A 21,193-nucleotide genomic window follows, 5' to 3' on the forward strand; every position below is an offset into this window, starting at 1 on the left:
AAGGAAGGATGCTCATAAGTCTTGGTGCAAGTTGTGCCCGTCGNCTGTAATATATATAGTGAAGATAATGAAATTAAAGAGATTTTGAATGAACTTTTTTCGGAAGATGAATATGTCAATGACTCAACTCTTTACAAAAGTAAATCGTTTAATAATGAGTGTTTTTTTAGTTGGGGCTAGTGCAGAGACGACAGAGAAAATGTTTGAGTGAGAGAGATGAAGGAGTAATGGTTGAGAGGAATGAAAGAGGTGAATAAGGGTTTGGGTTTTTTTTAGTTTTGAGAATGAAAATTATCAAAATAAGGCAAGTGTTTCTGAATTTTTTTTCAATTGTAGCTAGAGTAGCGATGACAGAGAAAAGGTTGGTTGGAGTGAAAGAGATGAGAGAGAAAGGGTTGAAAGGGATGAGAGAGGTTGGTAAGGGTTTGGGGGTTTATTTTTAATTTTTTTAATTTTGAGAATGAAAATTATTAAAATACCCTTAACCTTAAAACTTAGAATTCATGATATATATAAGGGTATTTTTGTCTACTGAAAGCCGATACACATTGCTAAAATGTACCAACTCAAAAACAGGCGTACGCAAGTTAGCAAACCCCATATATATATATATATATATATACTTGTATTCTTTTTTTTTTCTCAAATCTTGTTCTCACAATTAACTTCAACTATTTTCTTTTATTTTTATATATTTTATGTTTTTCTCTATTTTTATTTTATTTCTATTTTATAATTAAATCTTAACATGTTTTAAAAAATTTCAATAATTTAAAAACAATCTTCCAACCCATATCTTTTATATCTTTTATTGAACAAAAATTCAATGTATATATTCAGATTTTTTTTTTCATGTTGTAAAGACCTAGAAAATAGGATATTAGAATAGATATGTGTATTAAAATAAGGTTTAATCATTCTGATAGTCTTTCGGTGATTTTTTTCAATTAGGTCCCTCATTTTTTCTTTTTTTCAATTGGGTCTCTATTTTTGAAAAATTGAAGCAATTAGGTCATTGTCGTTAGTTCCGTACTAACACCGTTAAAAAGGGTGACACGTGTCAGCTCGTGATTTTTTTGAATTTTTTAAATATATTTTTAATTATTTTTATTTTTATTTTTAATTTTTTTATTTATTTAAAAAAAATTGCCATGTGCCAAGTTGACATTGAGCGACGTGGCAATGACAATGTGAGGTGGCACTGATAGTGCCACGTGTCACTATCAGACCACGTGTCATTAGATTTGTCTCAATTTGGTCCCTATATTTTTAATTTGTTTCAATTTGGTCCTTATATTCTTATTTTGTCTTAATTTAGTCCTATTTTTTTAAAAAACTAAACAATTTTGTTTCTCTCCAAATTCAAACAAAATTTTATTTGTATATAAATCTTTACAAAGAAATTTATACAAATTAATTTTTTTATTAGAAAAATAAAAAATTACAAACTAACACATGACACATTTTTATTTATATAGTAGTAAAGAAATCATTTAACCTAAATAATNTGAANGAGTAACCTATAAAAGTTAACATCTCAATAATAAATATTTTTGTGAAGGTAATCTACACAAGTATAGTCTCAATACTTCCTCAACAATTCATAAAAAATTTATAGAGTTAAATATTTCGATTTGAAATATATCATTACTAATAATTTGCTTAACAGAAACAAATTTAAAGACAAAAATTTGGAAAATGTACATACCGTATTTTATTTGGGAATGAACAAATTTTTTTTAAATTTTTAAACAAAATTAGGACTACATTGAGACAAAATAAAAATACAAGGACCAAATTGGACAAAATAAAAATACAAGGACCAAATTGAAACAAACGCAATGACACGTGGTTTGATAGTGACACGTGGCACTGTCAGTGACTCGTGGCACTCAGTGCCACCTCACACTGTCATTGCTACGTGGCATAATGTCAACTTGACACGTTGCAAATTTTATTTTTAAAAGAAAAAAAAATAAAAATAAAATAAAAATAATTAAAAATATATTTAAAAAATTCAAAAAAATCACGAGTTAACACGTGTCAGCCTTTTTAACGGTGTTAGTACGGAACTAATGATAGTGACCTAATTGCTTCAATTTTTCAAAAATAGGGACCCAATTGAGAAAAAGAAAAAATGAGGGACCTAATTGAAAAAAGTCACCGAAAATAGGGACTATCAGAATGATTAAACCTTAAAATAAAGAGACCGAGTATTTTATTTTAAAATAATTTTACAATATAAATAGAATTTTTCTAAAACTCAGTTCATTATGTAAATCACCTCCTCTCTAAAACACTACTGTCCTAGAGTTCTCTGACTTCTCTCTACTCTTTCTCACTTTTGAGTTACCTGTTTGACGATCAGGAGGTACCCAGACAATCATGGCGTCAAGGGCTACACATCTCACCGATCAATTGGGCGAGTCGAACAGATAAGTGGTTAACCCTTTTCTTGAGCTTCTAAGGTTCTTGATCATGCAAAGTAATTCTGTTTGCATGGATCAAGAGATCATTTCCTTCAATTTCTAGCTCAATTTAGGCTTTAAGGTTGGTTTTCTATCACAAATCAGTGATTTGTAGGGTTTGCTAGAGTTACCTTGCGCTGCAAGCAACTATTGGAGTTTTTTGTGAGCTATGAAGAATTTGATTGAGGCAAGAGAAGCTAGAGCATGCTTTAATTGAGTTCAATTGTATATTGTATTAAAATTTGGGAAGCTTGAGTTGGTTGTATAAGGATGATGTAATATGAGCAACTATAGAGTAATAGAATGTAGGTTTTGACTGTGTGATAATGAACTGTGATTTGGAGATGCATTGTATGATTTTGTGATCGGTTATTGAATGGTCAAATTTTAGAATTTGTGATAAGAAGATTTGGTAATGAGAAAGGTAAAATATCTTTGATTTTAGGCTAGTTTTAAGGAAGTGAGGCAGTGAAAAATGAGAATTTGGGGTTATAAGCTCAATTGGTCTGTTGGGGCAGTTTTGGTAAGTCAAATGTGACTTGTTTTAGTCCTTAAGTTAGTCTAAAATGTGTCAAAAATGGTAGATTGGGTTTTGGGTCTATAAGTTGGGGTTTTGGAGGTTTTGAAGTAGGAATTGGTCCATAAACACTTTAGAATGAGGGTAGGAAGGTTTTGAAACACTTGGTCAAGTCTCATTAGGTGTATAACACAATTTAGAAGAGTTAGAAGTGGGGAAAAATTGTTAGAATTGGTAAAGTTGGGTTGGGTTGCATAATTCTACAGAATTCGTACTGTAGAATTGTGTAGACTCGTTGAGCGAATAGGGTCGCTCAACGAGTGGTCATGAGACTAACTCTCTGTTTGCTAATTCGCACAACGAGAAGATGCGATGAGCGAATGATTGAAGTAGTTGGCTCTCTGTCTGAGGATCTGCATAGCGAAATGGGACGTTGAGCGACTAATGTAGGTCTGGAAGCATTGCCAGATTTATTCGAATAGCGAAGGGGTGCGCTCTGCGAGTGTTTGAGGGGTTTGGACAATTGTCTAGACTTTCGCATAGCGAATTGGGGCGCTATGTGAGGGTTTGAGGTCTTGTACTACTTTGAGTTTATTCGCACAACGAGATGGGTCATTGTGCGAGAAACCTCTACATTCGCTCAGCGAGAGTATGCGCTGAGTGAATGGTCCAAGTTTTAGTTTACTTTTTCCTTAATTATTTTTGTTTGATTTGAATGATGTGGTGACTTATTTTGGATTATGTATGAATGTGTATTGATTTATATAATTATCAAATATTTGGGTTGTGATTCAAATGGGAATAGAGTATGATCTTAAAGTGACGTAGTAAGTTTTAAAGTGGAATTTCTCGGTGAGATACAAATATGTTTAGAATGAATACAAGAAGCTCAGTATTGGGGGTTATCCTAACACTCTAATGATCTTTCATTCTCACATAGAGAGGATTGATTCATGTTGTGAGAGTAATGGGAGGTCCTAGTGTAGGCGCTACTTGGAGGCTTATTGCGCGGTAATGGACTAACCTTGTGTGTGTGGTAGGATGAAACCCATGACAATGACTTTGCAAAGCAGTATAGGCCACCACAAGTGCACAATCCACCATAGCTCAGTATTCATTCTAGGTCCGGATGGTTAAGTCTAGTTCATAACATGCTAGGATGTTTGAACTAGTTTATCTTGCTTGATTAATCACGTGTATATTATATGATATGTAATTATATGAATTTTTTTATATCTAGTTTACCCTTTTGTTTGTGATTGTGTTTTGTATGTGTGGTGTTTTTTCTTTGTAATGATCATCCTATGAATGTGAGCATAAGGATATCAGGTGCCTCTAGAGCAGGCTTTAGATGATGCAGATACAACAACTTAGTCTAATTAGCATCTTATGATGTATAGTTTTGAAATCCTTAAATGTATATATAAAGTTTTAACTTCTATCATTATTTTAAATAACTGTAAAATATAATACTTTTTATTACAACTACATGACTGTATTATATTATCCGATCATTCAACTCTTTTATATATAGTTTATAATATATATTTTTAGGATTTACACATGTAATAACTTAAATACTATAAATGATATTTTTCATTTGAGGAAAATATTGGTCTCCTTATTTCTTCATAAATATCCGGCAAAAAAAGTCTATAATTTATTGTTTATAGTTGCTGGTGGACAATGATTTTCATTATATTTTTGGCTGATTTATTTCCCATAAATTACTGCTATAATTCAGTTTTTATTTTTTAATACAGTATCAGAAACAATTAAGAGAAACAGAGGAAGAAGAAAAAAACAAAAGTCAAACAGTTAATACAAAATAAGATTTATAAATTAAATATACAATTTATTATTCTCTTTCTTCGTTTTTTGAATACGTATTTCCCATCTAACTTTTATGTTTGTTTTTTATATTTTCTCAATTGTTTTAAACTATTTTGTTTTGTCTTTCTTTTTAATATTTAATTGTCTTAAATGTTTATTTTCTTGACACATTTCTTTTATTTCAATCTCAAAGTTAAATTTTAATGTTTTTCCGAAACATTATTAACTTCAATCAATCTTATACCCGAATATCCATTTATCTAACTTAACTTTAATTTGTATGTTTAATTTTTATATATTTTATTATGAATTTCGTTGACATGAAAATAAGTATTAAATTCCATTGCAGGTACAAACTTAAATGTTAAAAAGGAATTTTATTTCGGGAATATTATTCATTTTCCTTATTTTTTCTAGTGATATCCACTGATTCATATTAACTCATTCATTATCACATTTCCACTGTTACAAAGATTGAAAGGATAAGTTTTAATCAAAATTTCTTTTTTAATTAGTATCACCACCTTTTATTTTTTTTTCTTTATTCTTTTTTCTCTAATAGGAGGTTTCAAAGAGTTAAGTTTTTTTTTTTTTACGTTGTTCTTTTACCATATATTTAAGATAGACTGATTTTGATACGTTAATTTAAATTATCAAAATACATCAATATATTTTAAAGATAAAAAAAAAGACTAAAAACAAAATTCAAACTCAACTTCTCATCTTAAATACAGAGACATTATTGTATAAATCTTGTGACAAGCAAACTATATATAATTATATCAAAAGTCTGCTGAAGTTTATTTTCAAAAGCAGAAGATAATATTTTTATTTTCTTATTTCAATCAATATATATTTTATCGTGCTGTTTTTTATTTTTTCTTAGACTTAGTTCGACACATACAAACGTAAAAGTATGGAATCCAATAACTTGCTTAAAACGTCATAAACACTCTGTAAATTGTAGAATTTTTCAATTCCTCAATCATCAAAACTATTGAATATATTATGAGACCACCATCAACAATCAAACTCTTTTGCTATATATGCTATATTTACAATTATATTAAAAATACAAAAAAAAAAAAGAATATGAAATCTTAGAATTAAAAATACTTTTACGAAAAAATTAATAGGAACGTTTGGAAAAGGTCACAGTAGGATTTATTTACTGTGTTGAATAAAAACCACTAAATTTATTGATAATAATTGCACTCAAACTATTAGATATGCATTTAGCTTCAATATTTTCATTTTTTTTTTCACATTAGTTATTTTAAAGAGCGTTTAAATTTAACTCATTTTCTTTTCAACATAGTTACTCATGTATAGGTATTTAATGTAACAGAAATTTGGTAACGATGATAGGTCTAACAAATTTTAAACTTAATATATTTTTACAAATAACTTATATCTTCTCTAAGTTATATCTCTAATTGACGTGGAATATAGAATCTTTATATAAATATTTCCTTCATTGTATTTTATCTCCTTAAAACAAATAGTTAAGGAATATAAAAAAAAATTACTAAAATATATTTACACTCTTTATATATGATACTAAAGATGATTTTCTTACCTAATTGATATACTTAGAATGTACTAATGATGCTGAATAATGTTTTTTAATTTTAATTACTTTGTGAAATAACAATAAAATTTAAATTATTTCCTGGGTGTTGATCCCTCCATCTCCACCTTTTTGGTCTTCTATCTTCCCATTTCACTTTTATCCCTTCTTTTTTATTTATATTTCTATTATATCTTTAAGTAAATTTTTTTTTTTAGGTTAATTTTAATTCCAATCTCCTATAGTAGGAAACCATTTTTTTCTCTTGTTTCATTGTGTTTATTATTTTTTTCGAATTCTTTGTGCTCTCTTTCTTTCCCTGTGCAGAGTTCGTCGTCTCCATAGTTGTGTTTGAAGGCGTCGTGGTTGAAGGAGAAACGTGCGCGGCGTAGGCACGTAATCCACTCTTAAAAATAGTCTAAATCCTTAAACGGATTTGATCATCTTTCAACAGATGTCAACATCCGTTTAAGGTAACCAAAACTAACCTCTCGTAGACCAACACAGAAGCAAAGCACCAACCACCGCACGCCGCACCGCCACGCACCAACCGCACGCCGCAACCACACCAACGAGAAAGAGGAACTGAGAGGAACTGTTGGGACTTGGGGTGGGGAAACGGATCTTGGAAAATTATTTGGTTTAAAAACGGATGTGGAAGAGGGTGAGAATGAGAGAGAAGAAGTGCTGGTTACTAAAATTAAAACTAGGATTTCTGAGTTAAATCAGTTAAATAAGGGTAAAAGTAAAAAAAATAATAAAAAGTAAAAAGATTATTTTTGTAATAAAATAAAATATGAAAAAAATTGGAGAGATGGAGAGATCAACTCCCTTCAAGTATTTACTTAGGTGAAATAAATTTATAATTATTGTATTAGAGAAGTAACTCACAATAAATTAAGAAATGCAATTATTTTTAAGCATGATATACTGAAACCCAAAATATTCTTCTTGTCTACCTTGTTTCAGCAAGTGCCTTTGCACTTAGGGTTTCACTTATCATTAGTGTAACTAAAAGCCACAAAGATTGAGAATATAAAATCCAACTGAAGTGCTAATCATTAGGTCTCATATAACTGATAATTAATTAAGAAAAGATTAATAAAGCAAAAAGAAAAAAAGGAACACAATAGAAAAGACCAACACTGAAATTAAGAGTATCATTGGCTAATCCTTTTACCCTTTCCAGTTTGATAAGTTATATGTAATCCAATAACAATAATAATAATAATAATAATAATAATAATAATAATAATAATAATAATAATAATAATAATAATAATAATAATAATAATAATAATATATAAATGGAAGTTTAAGCTTTTTACCCTTCACTTGATTTTTCACATATATTCTCTATTTATACTCATTTCTTAATTTACACATTTATTTAATGAAGTACAAATAGGCCTATATATGACTGTAATTTTTGCATGAAAAATTTTGGTATCATATGGCAATGATTTTCTTACTTCTCTTGGCCAACTTTGGTAAATAAAGCCAAAGGTTGATAATAATATTCTTGTTTTATGTTCATAGGTCCCATTTGGCTATACTCATGATACACATGTTTGTACTTGTAGTGTACAATGAGCAATTCGAAATAGGAAAATTTGTGTATGATTATATATTTAAATGAGACTTTTTTTATATATAACAGATCTTCAAAATAAATTATTTTCCATCACTATATTGGGATATATATTGAAAAAAAAAAAAAAGACAAACACATAAGAAATAAAATTATAATAATTCAAACCTTATTATTTTATATGTAATTTTTCTAATAAAATTGTAAGTTATTTTTGTGTGAATTTTTAACACGGTTGAAAGTTTCACATCGACGGAAAGAAAAGTCAATTTAAAGTATATATATATATATATATATAGATACAAATCTTATATTACAAATTAGTTGGGTAAAATTGAGTCAGATTTAAATTTTTAATAAAAATAATTAAAGTTTTTTAAGTGCATCATATATGATAAGATTTGATAGTCGGAGTTTCAAATAGAAAAATATTCTTTGATACACCTAACATTTTTATTCTTTTTTTTTCTTGAGAAAAATATAAAACTTTACACTTTTATGATCATTTTATCCTTATACTTCGTATCAAATGAATGTAAAAATGTGTGATGAAACCATTGCTCTTTCAAATATATTTGTTGTTTTTCCTTTTCTTGAAGAAGTAGAGGAAGATTGAGAGATGGCAAAAGATAGTGTGGTGAAACTATCAATGATGTTGAAGGCTAAGCCTTTGAAGGTAGATGGAGAGAGAGTTTCTTGGTATGCATGAGAAGTCTACGTGAAGGAATGGCTGAAAAATGTTTTCTTAAATTTTGTTCTTAGTTTTGAGGTATTAATATTTTAAACTTTATGTGTACTCCAGGGTGACATCGGACCTAAGTTGTGCCTCTGTGCTTATATTAGGTTGCCCAAATCCCACTCAACTCTCTCTTCTACCCTTATATATATCACTTGTTTCTTTCCATCTTAAAACTCCTTTTTCTTTTATTTTTAATTAAATCCAAAGCTACCTTTAGTCAGACTATAAAGGATCAAAATCTACATTTATTCCTCTACAAGTTTTCATACAAGTATACAAAGCAAACCAAAACTTGAGATCAAAGCAATCTTTTTTATATATTATTTGTTTTCATTCTTCTCTGTATCTCTCTCTCTGCAACTAACCCCATTACTTATTTCAGTTCCACTCTCTATATTTAGAATTTTTAGGTATAACTCTCTCCTTTAGAGGGCAATATATTCTCTCATGCAAATAAAGTGAGGGAGAATTTCATTCCTTCCCAACCCTCAACAAAATCTGTCATGAGGGGAGCAACCTTTAGAAGAGACAACATTTTCTTTTCCCCTTCTATTTAATTATTACTACTTTAAATTCATCTCTTCCTCTTAGTCTTCCTCACTTCATCCTTGTTCAGTTTCTTTTAGAGCAGAAACATATCCAGCAATGGAATGAGGATATATAACAAGGAAATGACTCAGTGCAGTTACCCTGAAAACAACCATACCATCATTGTAGAGAGGCACAAAGATAGCTTCATCAGAACATGTCCTACATGTGGTCATCATATCAAATGCCAGGAGCAGGTTCACATTAATTAACTCCTTAATTACTCCATGCATATGCATACTCATACTCACCATCATCATCATCATCATCATCATCCTTTTGTTTGAATTTAATGATCCAAGATATTTATTTCTGATGCAATTTCATAGACACTTTTGTATTGTTTTCTAATCACCATTATATATATGCATTGTCTTTATTACTGTTTTACTGGGTCTTTCGTTTCAAGAATATATATATAAATGTTTTGGTGTTGATGTTTAGGCTGCTGGAATTCATGACTTACCTGGACTTCCAGCTGGAGTAAAGTTTGATCCTACTGATCAAGAGATTCTTGAGCATTTGGAAGCGAAGGTGCGTTCTGATATTCACAAGCTTCATCCGTTAATTGATGAGTTCATCCCTACTCTTGAAGGGGAGAATGGAATCTGCTGTACCCATCCAGAGAAGTTACCAGGTACATTTTTCTCTCACTCATTCAACATTTCTAACGAGGAATCTCATTGAATCATCGTTATTAAAATATTATTTTTCAGACGTATATATGCATATAGTTCCTTAAGATATATGGTCAGACATGTTTGTTTCCTTTAAACTTCAGCAACTTCAAACTGAGAAAGCATGAACTTTGCCGAATTCACACTTTTGTGCAGAAGATGTGACCATTGAGAACATCATGTTATCCATTTTATAACAAACTTTTATTTTATTGTGTAAAAAACGCGTGTTCTTTATATTAAGAACTCAAATTTTCTGATAAACTTTGATGTAAACTAACATCTTAATGCTATAATGAACTCAACTGCAGGAGTTAGCAAAGATGGGTTGATCCGACATTTCTTTCACAGGCCTTCGAAAGCATACACGACAGGAACAAGGAAAAGGAGAAAGGTGCACACAGATGCTGATGGCAGTGAGACACGGTGGCACAAAACAGGTAAGACTAGGCCAGTATACATCAGTGGGAAGTTAAAAGGGTACAAGAAAATTCTTGTGCTTTACACCAATTACAGAAAACAAAGGAAGCCTGAGAAGACAAACTGGGTGATGCATCAGTACCACCTTGGCAATAATGAAGAGGAGAAGGAAGGAGAGTTGGTGGTCTCCAAAGTTTTCTATCAGACACAGCCTAGACAATGTGGTTCACTCATGAAAGACTCATATCCTGCTAAACTAAACGGTGAAAGTGTGCATGAGGTAACTAATCATAAAAGCACTGGGTTTGTTGAATTCTACAATAATTCTTTTGTATCCTTTGATCAAGGGGATCAGCATAGGCCTAGCAGTGCACAACTAGTCACCCATTTCCCTGTTCATGATGGTGCTACTTTCATTCCTTGAAACAAGTGGTGGAAGAGGGAGAAAGGTGAGATGCTATTCATGGAAGGAGAACAAACATTACAATTGTATTCTGCAGTGAAGAAATAAGTTAATAACCAACTATATAAGTACAGTTAGGAGGGAAAAAGGGGGGACAGAATAAGGAGAAACTGCTTCATCTGAAAGCTAGTGATCAGATACTTCAATTGAGGAAGAAAAAAGCGGGTGAGGATACCAAAGTAAACAAAAAGCCAAAACTATTTGGCTGAAACTTTGTTTACTTTCTTTTATTCTTTTACAATTTTTGAAGGTTAGCTGCTATCATGCTTTGTGCAGTGACACGAAAAAATATCTGAATTGACCTATACTTGGGTAAATACTAACCATCAATCTGTACAAACATGACCTTTACCTTGAACTACATATTCCGTCTGGTGCCTTCTTTTATTGAGTTTTGTTTTATGTATGTATATGATTCGGGAAATTATACTCTTATTGCGTGTACATGTTACTTTTATGACAACAGTGGTGGGAAGAGAAGACAGATATGCAACAAGTGACATAATGAAAATAAATAGAGAGAAGGCAAAACTAAACAACATTGTATAATATGAATAATATAACTCAATCCACAGAAAATGTCATTTTAGGTTGTTAGGCATCACAGCACATTTAAGCATCCATCGATGCAGTGATATAATTGATCGGTGCTATGATATGACGTGCTATTCTTAGACCATTCATTGGAGCTCTTTTAAAAAATATAACCAGTTGTCAAAATAATAGCATTACTACGAAAAACGCAAATAAGTTTCTCTAATATCACTGTAGAGCCCTTCAATATTATTTTACCAAATCCTGAAGTGCAAATATAAGAAGGTCAACAACTTCAAGAACCAATTGAGGAAGTGTTGAAAAGAGACAATGCCTAATGAAAATGACTCAACGGTAGGCAGAACAACTGTGTGTCGATTAAGTATTATTATATTCGATGATGCTTGGAATCAAAATCATCTTTCTGTGCAGAGAGAGCAAAGTACACACATGAATAGTCAGTTTCGCTTCATCTGCGTCTCTTTTTGGTCTTGCTTTTTAGTCGGCGACAGGCCATTCGTCATGTTCTTGAGATGTGTTCCTATGGTGGCTAGTTTGGACCAAAATAAAATAGTAGAATATTGCGTCAATAGTAACTTTAACCCACCAAACCTAGTCTTGCAGAGGCATGGTATCTTCAACAATAAGAAATTTGTTGCGCACGATATGCAAATTCATTCATTTAGGATAAAGAGTATACAGACAAGGTTTGCACACTCCTCACCTATGGAACATATACCATAATACAAACACTAATGTGTAAAAAGAAGGTTAAATATGATAAAAGAACTAAAATTATGCAACTAGCTTTAGTCTCATTTAATCGCCCCCATTCACTACCTTTTTTTTTTCACCTTATCACAAGGGAGCCTAAATCTATGAAAAACAAAGACATTTACAGTACAGCAGCAAGCACGCCTCACAAATATTCAAGATCTCTTGTTGACAATCATTTGGAGGATCGGCATAAACGCCAGGGCCAACCACATTCCATCACCCTGTTACAAAAATCCATGTCCACAATAGTTTTCTTAAATTCGTCAAGATAACATGCAAAGAAGAGAGCAAAAAGGAGAGAAGATTTGCAACAAACACTCAGAAATAGGCTTGACAGACTTTAGATATTAGTTGTCTACGGACTAATGTTCAACAAATAAAACTTTTTTATTCTGAAGTATCAGTAAGATGAAAATAAGAAAATACACAGAATTACATGCCATTTAATCAGTCTTCACCTAGCATCAGATGATTCATATACTCTCCTGCATGACTGTTGCCTCTTTCATCACATTTACCAAATAGCAATCCCAAAAACTGTCTTTATCTTCTTGAAAACAAGAGCAAACAAAAACCCATCAAAACAAATCAAATGATCCACCCATCAACGCCAAAGACTGAATATACATAAAATGTGTTCTCCTGAAAGATATTATTAGTGTCTCACTCATACAAATACACCACAAAGTAGTCACAGCTCAACATGCTATCAAGTTCTTCCATTGACTGATGAGTTCTGTATGAACAAAACCTTCAAAAACTAAAGGAAAACAAATAGATAACGTCTTTCACCCCGACCCAAAATTAACCTTTTCCACGCCAAATCAATTGATTGATGAAATCATTACAAAATAAGGTGCGGTTGGTGACCCCAATTTGTACCAAACGAAACAAACAAACAACGATATAGCCATTTTAACAACCAGCATCGTTCAAATGCAGCTATCCTAAAGTGTTTTTCTTTGTCCATTCATCATGAAATAATCTCAACAAAATAATTTTTTTCATTCTAACTCAATTTATACAAATCATTATAAACCAGCTTAATATAGTGAATCACCGAAGTGCTGCTGTCACTTGGGATCTCAGATAAAGTGCGTATGCAGTTTTAGTTAAATATTTCAGAATCACGTTAAAAATACCAACTAATTAAATATAGGCAGAATTAATTCTTAATGCATAAAAAATAATTTTAGATAACTTTTGGGATCAAATATTTACACTGAATTTTCACAAGACAATAAAAAAACATAATTGACATTATGTCAAATGAATTTTGAGAATGTTCACACAATTACACACACAAAATTGAAATATTACCCATCACTCTCACTCGCTCACTGCTTCTCGTTTTTCTTCCTCAACAGAAAAACATCGGTCTCCTCGTAAGCATAATCGGGATGCAGATGCTCGTGTGGGACTTTCTCGATGTGGAAGGCTTTGTCGCAAAGTTCCCAGAAAAGCTCGTGTGCTTCGGGTGCCCTAAGCTGGTAGCCGAGCAAAACGACGCCGTTGTCGGAGACTAGGGTTTCCATGGCGGAAACCAAAGACGGCACGGACTCGCGAATGTAAACGACGTCGGTCGCGACGACGAAGTCGAAGGGAGGGTTGAGGGCGGCGATCTGCTGCGCGTTGTTCCAGTAAAGAATGGAGTGTTTCAGGGTCTTGCGGAGGATGGGCTTGTTCACCTTCAGGTTGCGCTTCAGGGCCGGCATCACGGGCGCGATATCCGTGAGGACCAGGTCCGTCAGGCCCAATAAGAACAAGCCCATCCCCGCCACGCCGCAGCCCGTGCCCAGCTCCACAGCCCGTTTGCCTCCGAAGTCCAGCACGCTGGCGTACGGGTTGTTGTCTGAGGGTGAGGCCCAACGCTCCGTGAATTTTACGAGGACGAGGGAGCAGGGCCACACGGAGGTTCCCACGTGCATGGAACCGTTGTCTTGCTGCAGCGACAGAACGGCGTCGTTTACCGGAAGCTCGATCACCGGCGAGTCTGTGAACTTCATGCTTTTCTCAAGTTTCGATTCCAGCACGACGCACGCAACGCAAGATGTCGGATTATTGTTTGTTTTGGGCTCTGGGCTTTGAGGAGTAGTTGGGTTATGAATTCTTCCTTTTATGGGCCCACTCTGTAAAAAAAAACGGGCTGGATTAATTAGGTGTAGATTACGCTTGCACCAATTTACGTTTGTAAAATACAGAAATTAATATATAATGATGTCATTTCAGTTGTGATATAAAAGACTTACGTGATGTTTGAAGTTATTTTTTTGGCTTAATTGTTTGGTTTGTCCCAGTTTGGTAGAAGTGTGTCAAACTGGTCTCCTCTTTTAAAAAGATTACTATTTTGTCTACATGTTATTTAAAAGTGTCAATTGTATCCATTAATACAAAAATGTGTGTCAATTAGGTTCTCTATGTTAATTGCAGACTTACGGTGTTAAGTGAGTGATGATTTGGCAGCAGAGAATTGCAACGTGTCGGCCATGTCAATTATTTAGATACAATTGGGGAAATTTAATTAATAAATGATTTAGGGGTTTTTAATTGTTGAACAAAATTAAATTAGGGCTTTCAAAGAGTGAAAAATCCCTATCAAGATAGAGGACAAAGTGTGAGTTGACGAAGAGTGAAAAATCGTAATTGGGCTTTCGAAAGCAGATGCGTGCTTGGTGATTGTGTTTACTGTTGTTGCTATACTTATTCTTTGTTTTCTTCTTTCTTCTGTGAGAAAGTATTGTTGTGAGGTTGTGTCCTTTTGGCGTTGGCTTAGGAAGTGACAATGTCATTGAATCATCAGTGTTGTTCGTCTTGCTCATGGGGGAGCTCTCGTGCGGTTTCATCCAGAGGATTGGTTGAAACCAACATATGTCATTGTGGGGAGGTTGCTGTGTTGAGAGTGGCTAAAACAGTGAAGAACGACGACAAGCAATTTTGGGGATGCCCTAATTACAAGGTTTGTTCAATGGTTGTACTTTAATTTTTGTGATTACTTTTATTTTTTGAGTAATGAAATGGTTGTGGTTGGATGTTTTGAACAGCGTACTCNAAACGAAGAACTTCAAGGATGCAATTATTTTAAATGGNGCAATGAAGAAAATTTGGATGAAAGGGATACTACTATTGCTAGACAAAGGAGAAAAATTATTAGTATGGAGAAATCTGCAATGGTTTCTCAGAAACGGGAGAAACAACTAACATGGATGCTATGTTTTATGGGATTTATTAACATCATCCTTCTTTGTATGTTGTTCAAAATTTCATGATGTGTTGTAATAGACAATGTCTTGTCTTAGACTGTTTTTGTAATGTGGAAGTTCGCAGTATTGTAATAGGATGTTTTGAAATGAATGGCAAATCTCAAATTCTGCTTTCAATAGCTAATTTGTAGTGTAATGTAAGAAGTGTATGGATTGTTTAATGTTACTGTAATGTTACAATGATATAAGGTTGTCTGCAAAAGCTGTATGGACATCTGGTGCTTCATATAGATGTGCTTTATATATTTCAAGTGCAGTCAATCACTTACTGATAGTTAATTATGTGTGGTGTAGAATGGTTTCAATTAGGAAAGTATAGTTTTTTTTTTTTCTGGATGTTGGAATCATAAAGAATGGTTTCGGGATTCTAAAGAGGAAGTTTGTTTAGGGTGGTTTATGGTATTAAAATGGGGTCCTTTGAGTTATAATGTTGAGATCATAAATGATGTTGTCAGGTTTTTATAAACATAATTGGTTATGGTGGTTTATCATATTATAAGTGATGGCCCGTGTATTATAATGGAATAATTGTAATATAAATTGAACCTGTGGCAAGTTAAATTGTAGAAGTTAAATTCACTATGTTGTGATTTTGCATTAATTCTAATTCTTATGCAGATAAACAGAACTTGCTGCTATGAAACCATAAAACATAACGAAAGTTTTTTTTCCTTGCAATCTAGATATTGACACGAGTAATACTTCATGCTTAAAGCATTTAACTACATTATTATGAATATAATCTTTAGCTTGGCTGCAATAATTTTGCTTAGTTTTGTTTTACTTTTTGGAGTCTTTCTTGTGTTCTGGAAACTTTTTCTAGTCTTTAACTTTGTACTTAGATATTCATAGTATCTATAATTATTGTTGTTCTTGGAACCATGGGAATAAATCGCTGATAAAGAAAATGAAAATAAATTGGCATTGAGGATAAGTGCATCAGGTGACTCATAATATTTTCCACTTCATAGACCCAATACTTATAATAGTTTCCACTTCTAAGTGACTCGTGATGACAGCAAAGTGCATCAGGTGGTCTATTATGCAGAATTGATTCATATGAAATGTTATGGATCATGATATGATCATGAAAACAAGTTTGAAACAATACTAATTGAACATTAAAACTGAGAAATACTAAAAAGAACTAAAATTCCTAAAATTAACAAAAAGGCATTTGAAACCAGAATTAGACAGCAAATGGAATAAAACAGCGTTACTCGTGCTGATAGCAAAGTGCATAAGGTGATCTATTATGCAGAATTGATTCATATGAAATGCTATGGATCATGATATGATCATGAAAACAAGTTTGAAACAATACTAATTGAACATTAAAACTGACAAATACTAATAAGAACTAGTAATTGTGTTCTTACTCAACCAGTAATTGAACATTAAAACTGACAATACTAATTGAACATTAGAACTGACAAATAGTAACAATACTAAACAGAAATTTCAGAAATTTGAAACAGTGCCAAAACCATACAGTTTAGAACTACAGTGTTATCCATCACATTCATGACTACAGTGCTATCCAAAATAATTTAGAACAACTGGAACCACAATATTTAGAACAACTTTAGAACATGACTATAGTGCTATCCAAAACAAAGTTCAGAATACATATTAGTAACATTTTTTTACTTCTAAATCAACTCTAAGGTGCTGTTGCAGTTCGGTCAGGTTGTGCAACTTGTGTATCTTGTGTTATCTGACTGGATTGAGTTGGAGTTGGCATTGTTGAAGCAGCTTCTGTATCTTGTGCAGCTTGTGGGCAAGTATTTCTTTTATGTCCAAGTTGTCTACATATGCCACATCTTTTACGTGTTCCACCTTGTCTTAGTTGACTGTCATCTTTCTTAAGCTCCCAAGGCTCTAATCTTCTTTTCTTCTTCGGTCTACCAGGTAAAATCCTCTTAGGTGGAGGCAACAAATCAGGCATTGAAGTCATCTCCCATATATGAGCACCATTGACAGGATAGATCATTGGAAATTATGTCTCTTCATAGGTTGACTTTGTAAACCAATGTGGAATGTAGTCTTCTCCATTGATATTTAAAAATGCCATGGCATTGAGGGCATGACAACATGGGAGTCCTGTTATACTCTACTTTCTGCAACTACAGTCCAGTTTATCTAGGTCAACAACAAACTTCTCACCAATGTTGGAAGTGTGTCTCACTTCAAATATTTTCAATCCTGACCAGCTGCAAAATTATAATTGGATTCAAGTCAACAAGTAAAATAAAGAAATTAAAACAAATACAACTTCATATTCTCAAATCATACCTAGGTATCCAATATTTAGATTTCTTTAATTCGTTTTGAAATCTTTTATGAATTTTAGGGCAAAAGGAACCTTCATATGAACTTATTTTTTCTCTATTTCTTGCCCATCTATTCATCAGATGCATATGGATGTCTTCCATCATTGATATGATCGGCTTAGCCCTTGCATGCAAGATGNCACTGTTAAAAGCTTCAGACATATTGTTCACTAGGGTGTCACAAGCAGCTGTAGATGTAAACCTTGACCTTGACCAAAATCTAGTGCAAGATAAAGTCATTCAATTATAACACAAACATATGATGTCTAAATAATTGACATGGTTGACAGTGTTCAAAACATACCTTGGTGGAATACCTATTAAGTGCTTAAAGGCCTCTACATTGACAACTTTTATTTCTCTCATGACTGCCTCCCATGCTTGAGGATGGGTTGATGATGCTGCCTTCCATAAAAGACGTTTGAGATCTTTCCCAGGATATTTCTTCCTAAAATTTGCATATATGTGGCGGACACAAAACCTTTGATCCACACGAGGAAGAAGTTCTTGAATTGCTGGCAAAAGTCCCTACCAAAGTAATCAATGCAAGTATAAAAGTTAATTTCCAAGACAAGAACATCAAAGAGTAAGATGTCATACTACAAAACAAGGAAGTGTAACTTACTTTTTGTTGATCTGAGATAAATGTATATGTTGAACAATTTGCAACACCACCGAGATCATCAATCAACAATTCCAAAAACCATGTCCAGGTTTCCTTATTCTCCACCTCCACAACAGCATATGCCAAAGGCAGCATTTGATCGTTACCATCTCTTCCAACTGCACTTAACAATTCTCCTCCATATTTCCCTTTCAAGAAACAACCATCCAAACCTATGATGGGCCTACATGATATGAAGCTGACCTTACAAGCCTTCAAACACACATAAAGTCTCTTGAATATTCGGTTCTCCTCATTTGCATCCAAATCTACACTTACTTTCACAGTTGATCCAGGATTTGACCTAAGGAACTCATTTGCATAGTCATGTAGTCTTTTATATTGTTCCTTGAAATCACCTTCAATTTTCTTGTATGCCATTGTCTTTGCCTTAAAGGTTGTTGACCGAGACACATTAATGTTCCATTTCTTACTAACTTTATTTTGGAGGTTAGTCAAACTAATATTTGGATTTTCTTTTATGGTCTTCTCTAACCTCCCACTTAACCATTTTGATATCACTAACCGAATATTAAATTCTTTACTGGATGTATGATTGTTTATAATCTTCCTTAACTGCCATGTATTTTGGGTAGCCTTATATGCACAATATGCATACCATGGACACTTCCCTTTTGCCCCACAACATTTAACACATACTTTTCTTTTGTCATTTTTAAATACCTTCAATTTCCTACCATTCTCTACACCATAGCTTCTTATTGCTTCTGTGAAATCTTTTTTTTCATTGAAGAATGTCCCCACTTCCTATTTATATTCTTCCATGCTTTTGGGCATTGAAAAAGTGCCAAAGTTTCCATAATGGTCTCTATCATCATTTGATGAATCACTTAAAACAAGGTTGTCTAAGCTTTCAGATTCCCAAGAATTGTCAGATAAGCCTCTGTCCTCTACATGCTGGAATGGATTAGAAGACCCACTTGGTCCACCCACTTCAACTTCCTCACTACGCTTACAAAAATCATTTTCCCCTTCATCTCCATGGACACTAACCTCCACAAGATTATCTTCACTGAACACATCCTCTTCAGAATCATTCCAACTTCTAACATCGTGGTCATCATGTCCCCTATCATCCTCTCCCTCAGCCTCTGCCTCTACACCATTATCATTGTCACCATTTGCATCCTTCCCCAAAACAGTCCCATTAGACTCTCCCTCAACCTCTGCCTCCACACAATTATCATTCCCAGCCTCTACATCGTCCCCCAAAACAGCCCTAATATCCTCTCCCTCAGCCTCTGCCTCCACACAATTATCATTGCCATCCTTTTCACCCTCCCCCAAAACAATCCCAATTTCCTCTCCCTCGGCCTCTGCATCCACTCTTTCATTATTGTCAGCCTCTACACCGTCCCCCAACATAGGAACGTACTCAGGAACTGACACCATGTGCACAACATACAAGTGAGATTGACCATTCAATAATGTAAGGTTGACCAGATGACCTGCACCCTTGTCATCAGATAATAGTTCTAACCTTCCTTCTAACACACTACCACCACCCACTGAATACCACAACTCTTTAACGTTAATATAACCCATCTCCTTCAAAATAGACAATATTTCAAAGTAGCTCCATCTATCTGGGTCTATTTTTAAAGTACTTGTTTCACCAAACTCATATTTCAATGACCCATCATTGACAAATTTGCCCCCATGGTGAAAGACCACTTCGACATCACAGTTAGCCATCTCAACTAATATCAAAAATCATGTCAGACTACACCATCTTTTAGCCAAATAACACTACATTTAATTGACCAAAATAACACTACATTTACAGTCAGCAATACTTAGTACTATAAGCGCACCATAAACACATCCTAAAGTGACTAAGAAATTACACTTCCACAAAGCACTTTAAACACACCATAAACAATTAAAACAGTTTTTTACTGAACCCTAAAAATTGGGAGACAACACAGAACACTTTAACCTGCACAATGGGAGACCACAACAGAACACCCATAATGGGGGACAACAACCAAACATAGATAATACATAATGGGGGACAACCAAATAGAAATAATAGTTTATGGGGGACCACAATAAAAGCAAACACACACACGAAGCAAACAAGCACACCAAAGCAACCAAATGAAACCAATGTTACACTCACCTTCGAATGGACCTTGGAATAGAACCCACTTCGCACTTCCAAATACACCACGAACAATGCCAATAGCACTTCCAAATCACCAAACGNNCATTTGCTTTCGAAAGCCCAAATGCGATTTTTCACTCNTCGTCAATAGCGATTTCGAAAGCCCTAATTACACTCTTCGTCAACTCACACTCTGTCCTCTATCTTAAGTGCGATTTCGAAAGCCCTAATTTCACTCTTCATCAACTCTCACAGAACCCCTAATTTAATTTCATTCAACAATTAAAAACCCCTAAATCATTTATTAATTAAATTTTCCCAATTGTATCTAAATAATTGACATGACCGACACGTTGCAATTCTTTGTTGCCAAATCATCACTCACTTAACACCGTAACTCTACAATTAACGGAGAGGACCTAATTGACACACATTTTTCTATTAATGGATACAATTGAACTTTTAAATAACATGTGGACGAAATAGTAACTTTTTTTAAAAGAAGGGACCATTTTGACACACTTCTATCAAACTAGGGACAAACTGAGCAATTAAACCTATTTTTTTTTATACAAGCAAAATAAATGAAAAGTCTGATATGAGTTTATATATATAATACATACTTTAATTG

At 33.3% G+C, this 21,193-nt stretch overlaps 2 protein-coding genes across 4 annotated transcripts; one reads left to right on the forward strand and one right to left on the reverse strand.

Moving 5' to 3' along the window:
- The first annotated feature begins 8,916 nt into the window (after positions 1–8,916).
- Positions 8,917–11,248, forward strand: LOC106754269 (NAC domain-containing protein 73). Its single transcript, XM_014636283.2, has 3 exons — positions 8,917–9,503; positions 9,751–9,943; positions 10,295–11,248. Exons 1-3 carry the CDS (start codon positions 9,369–9,371, stop codon positions 10,825–10,827), a joined length of 861 nt encoding a protein of 286 aa, XP_014491769.1. The 5' UTR covers positions 8,917–9,368; the 3' UTR covers positions 10,828–11,248.
- Positions 11,249–12,051: 803 nt separating this feature from the next.
- On the reverse strand, positions 12,052–14,334 carry LOC106754270 (protein N-lysine methyltransferase METTL21A). 3 transcript variants are annotated; one of them, XR_001375286.2, is made up of 3 exons: positions 13,498–14,334; positions 12,636–12,724; positions 12,052–12,398 (listed from the first exon to the last, which is right to left on the reverse strand). XR_001375286.2 is itself a non-coding variant. In XM_014636284.2 (2 exons), the coding sequence occupies exon 1, from the start codon at positions 14,181–14,183 to the stop codon at positions 13,515–13,517; it is 669 nt and encodes a 222-aa protein (XP_014491770.1). In that variant the 5' UTR covers positions 14,184–14,330; the 3' UTR covers positions 12,052–12,398; positions 13,498–13,514. The 3 variants fall into 3 exon arrangements, 1 of the variants encoding a protein (XP_014491770.1); XR_001375287.2 differs by having other exon boundaries at positions 12,636–12,727; XM_014636284.2 differs by lacking the exon at positions 12,636–12,724 and having other exon boundaries at positions 13,498–14,330.
- Between the last annotated feature and the right edge of the window lie 6,859 nt (positions 14,335–21,193).

Source organism: Vigna radiata, unplaced genomic scaffold (genome assembly GCF_000741045.1).
Source record: "Vigna radiata var. radiata cultivar VC1973A unplaced genomic scaffold, Vradiata_ver6 scaffold_86, whole genome shotgun sequence".
Lineage (NCBI taxonomy): Eukaryota > Viridiplantae > Streptophyta > Magnoliopsida > Fabales > Fabaceae > Vigna > Vigna radiata.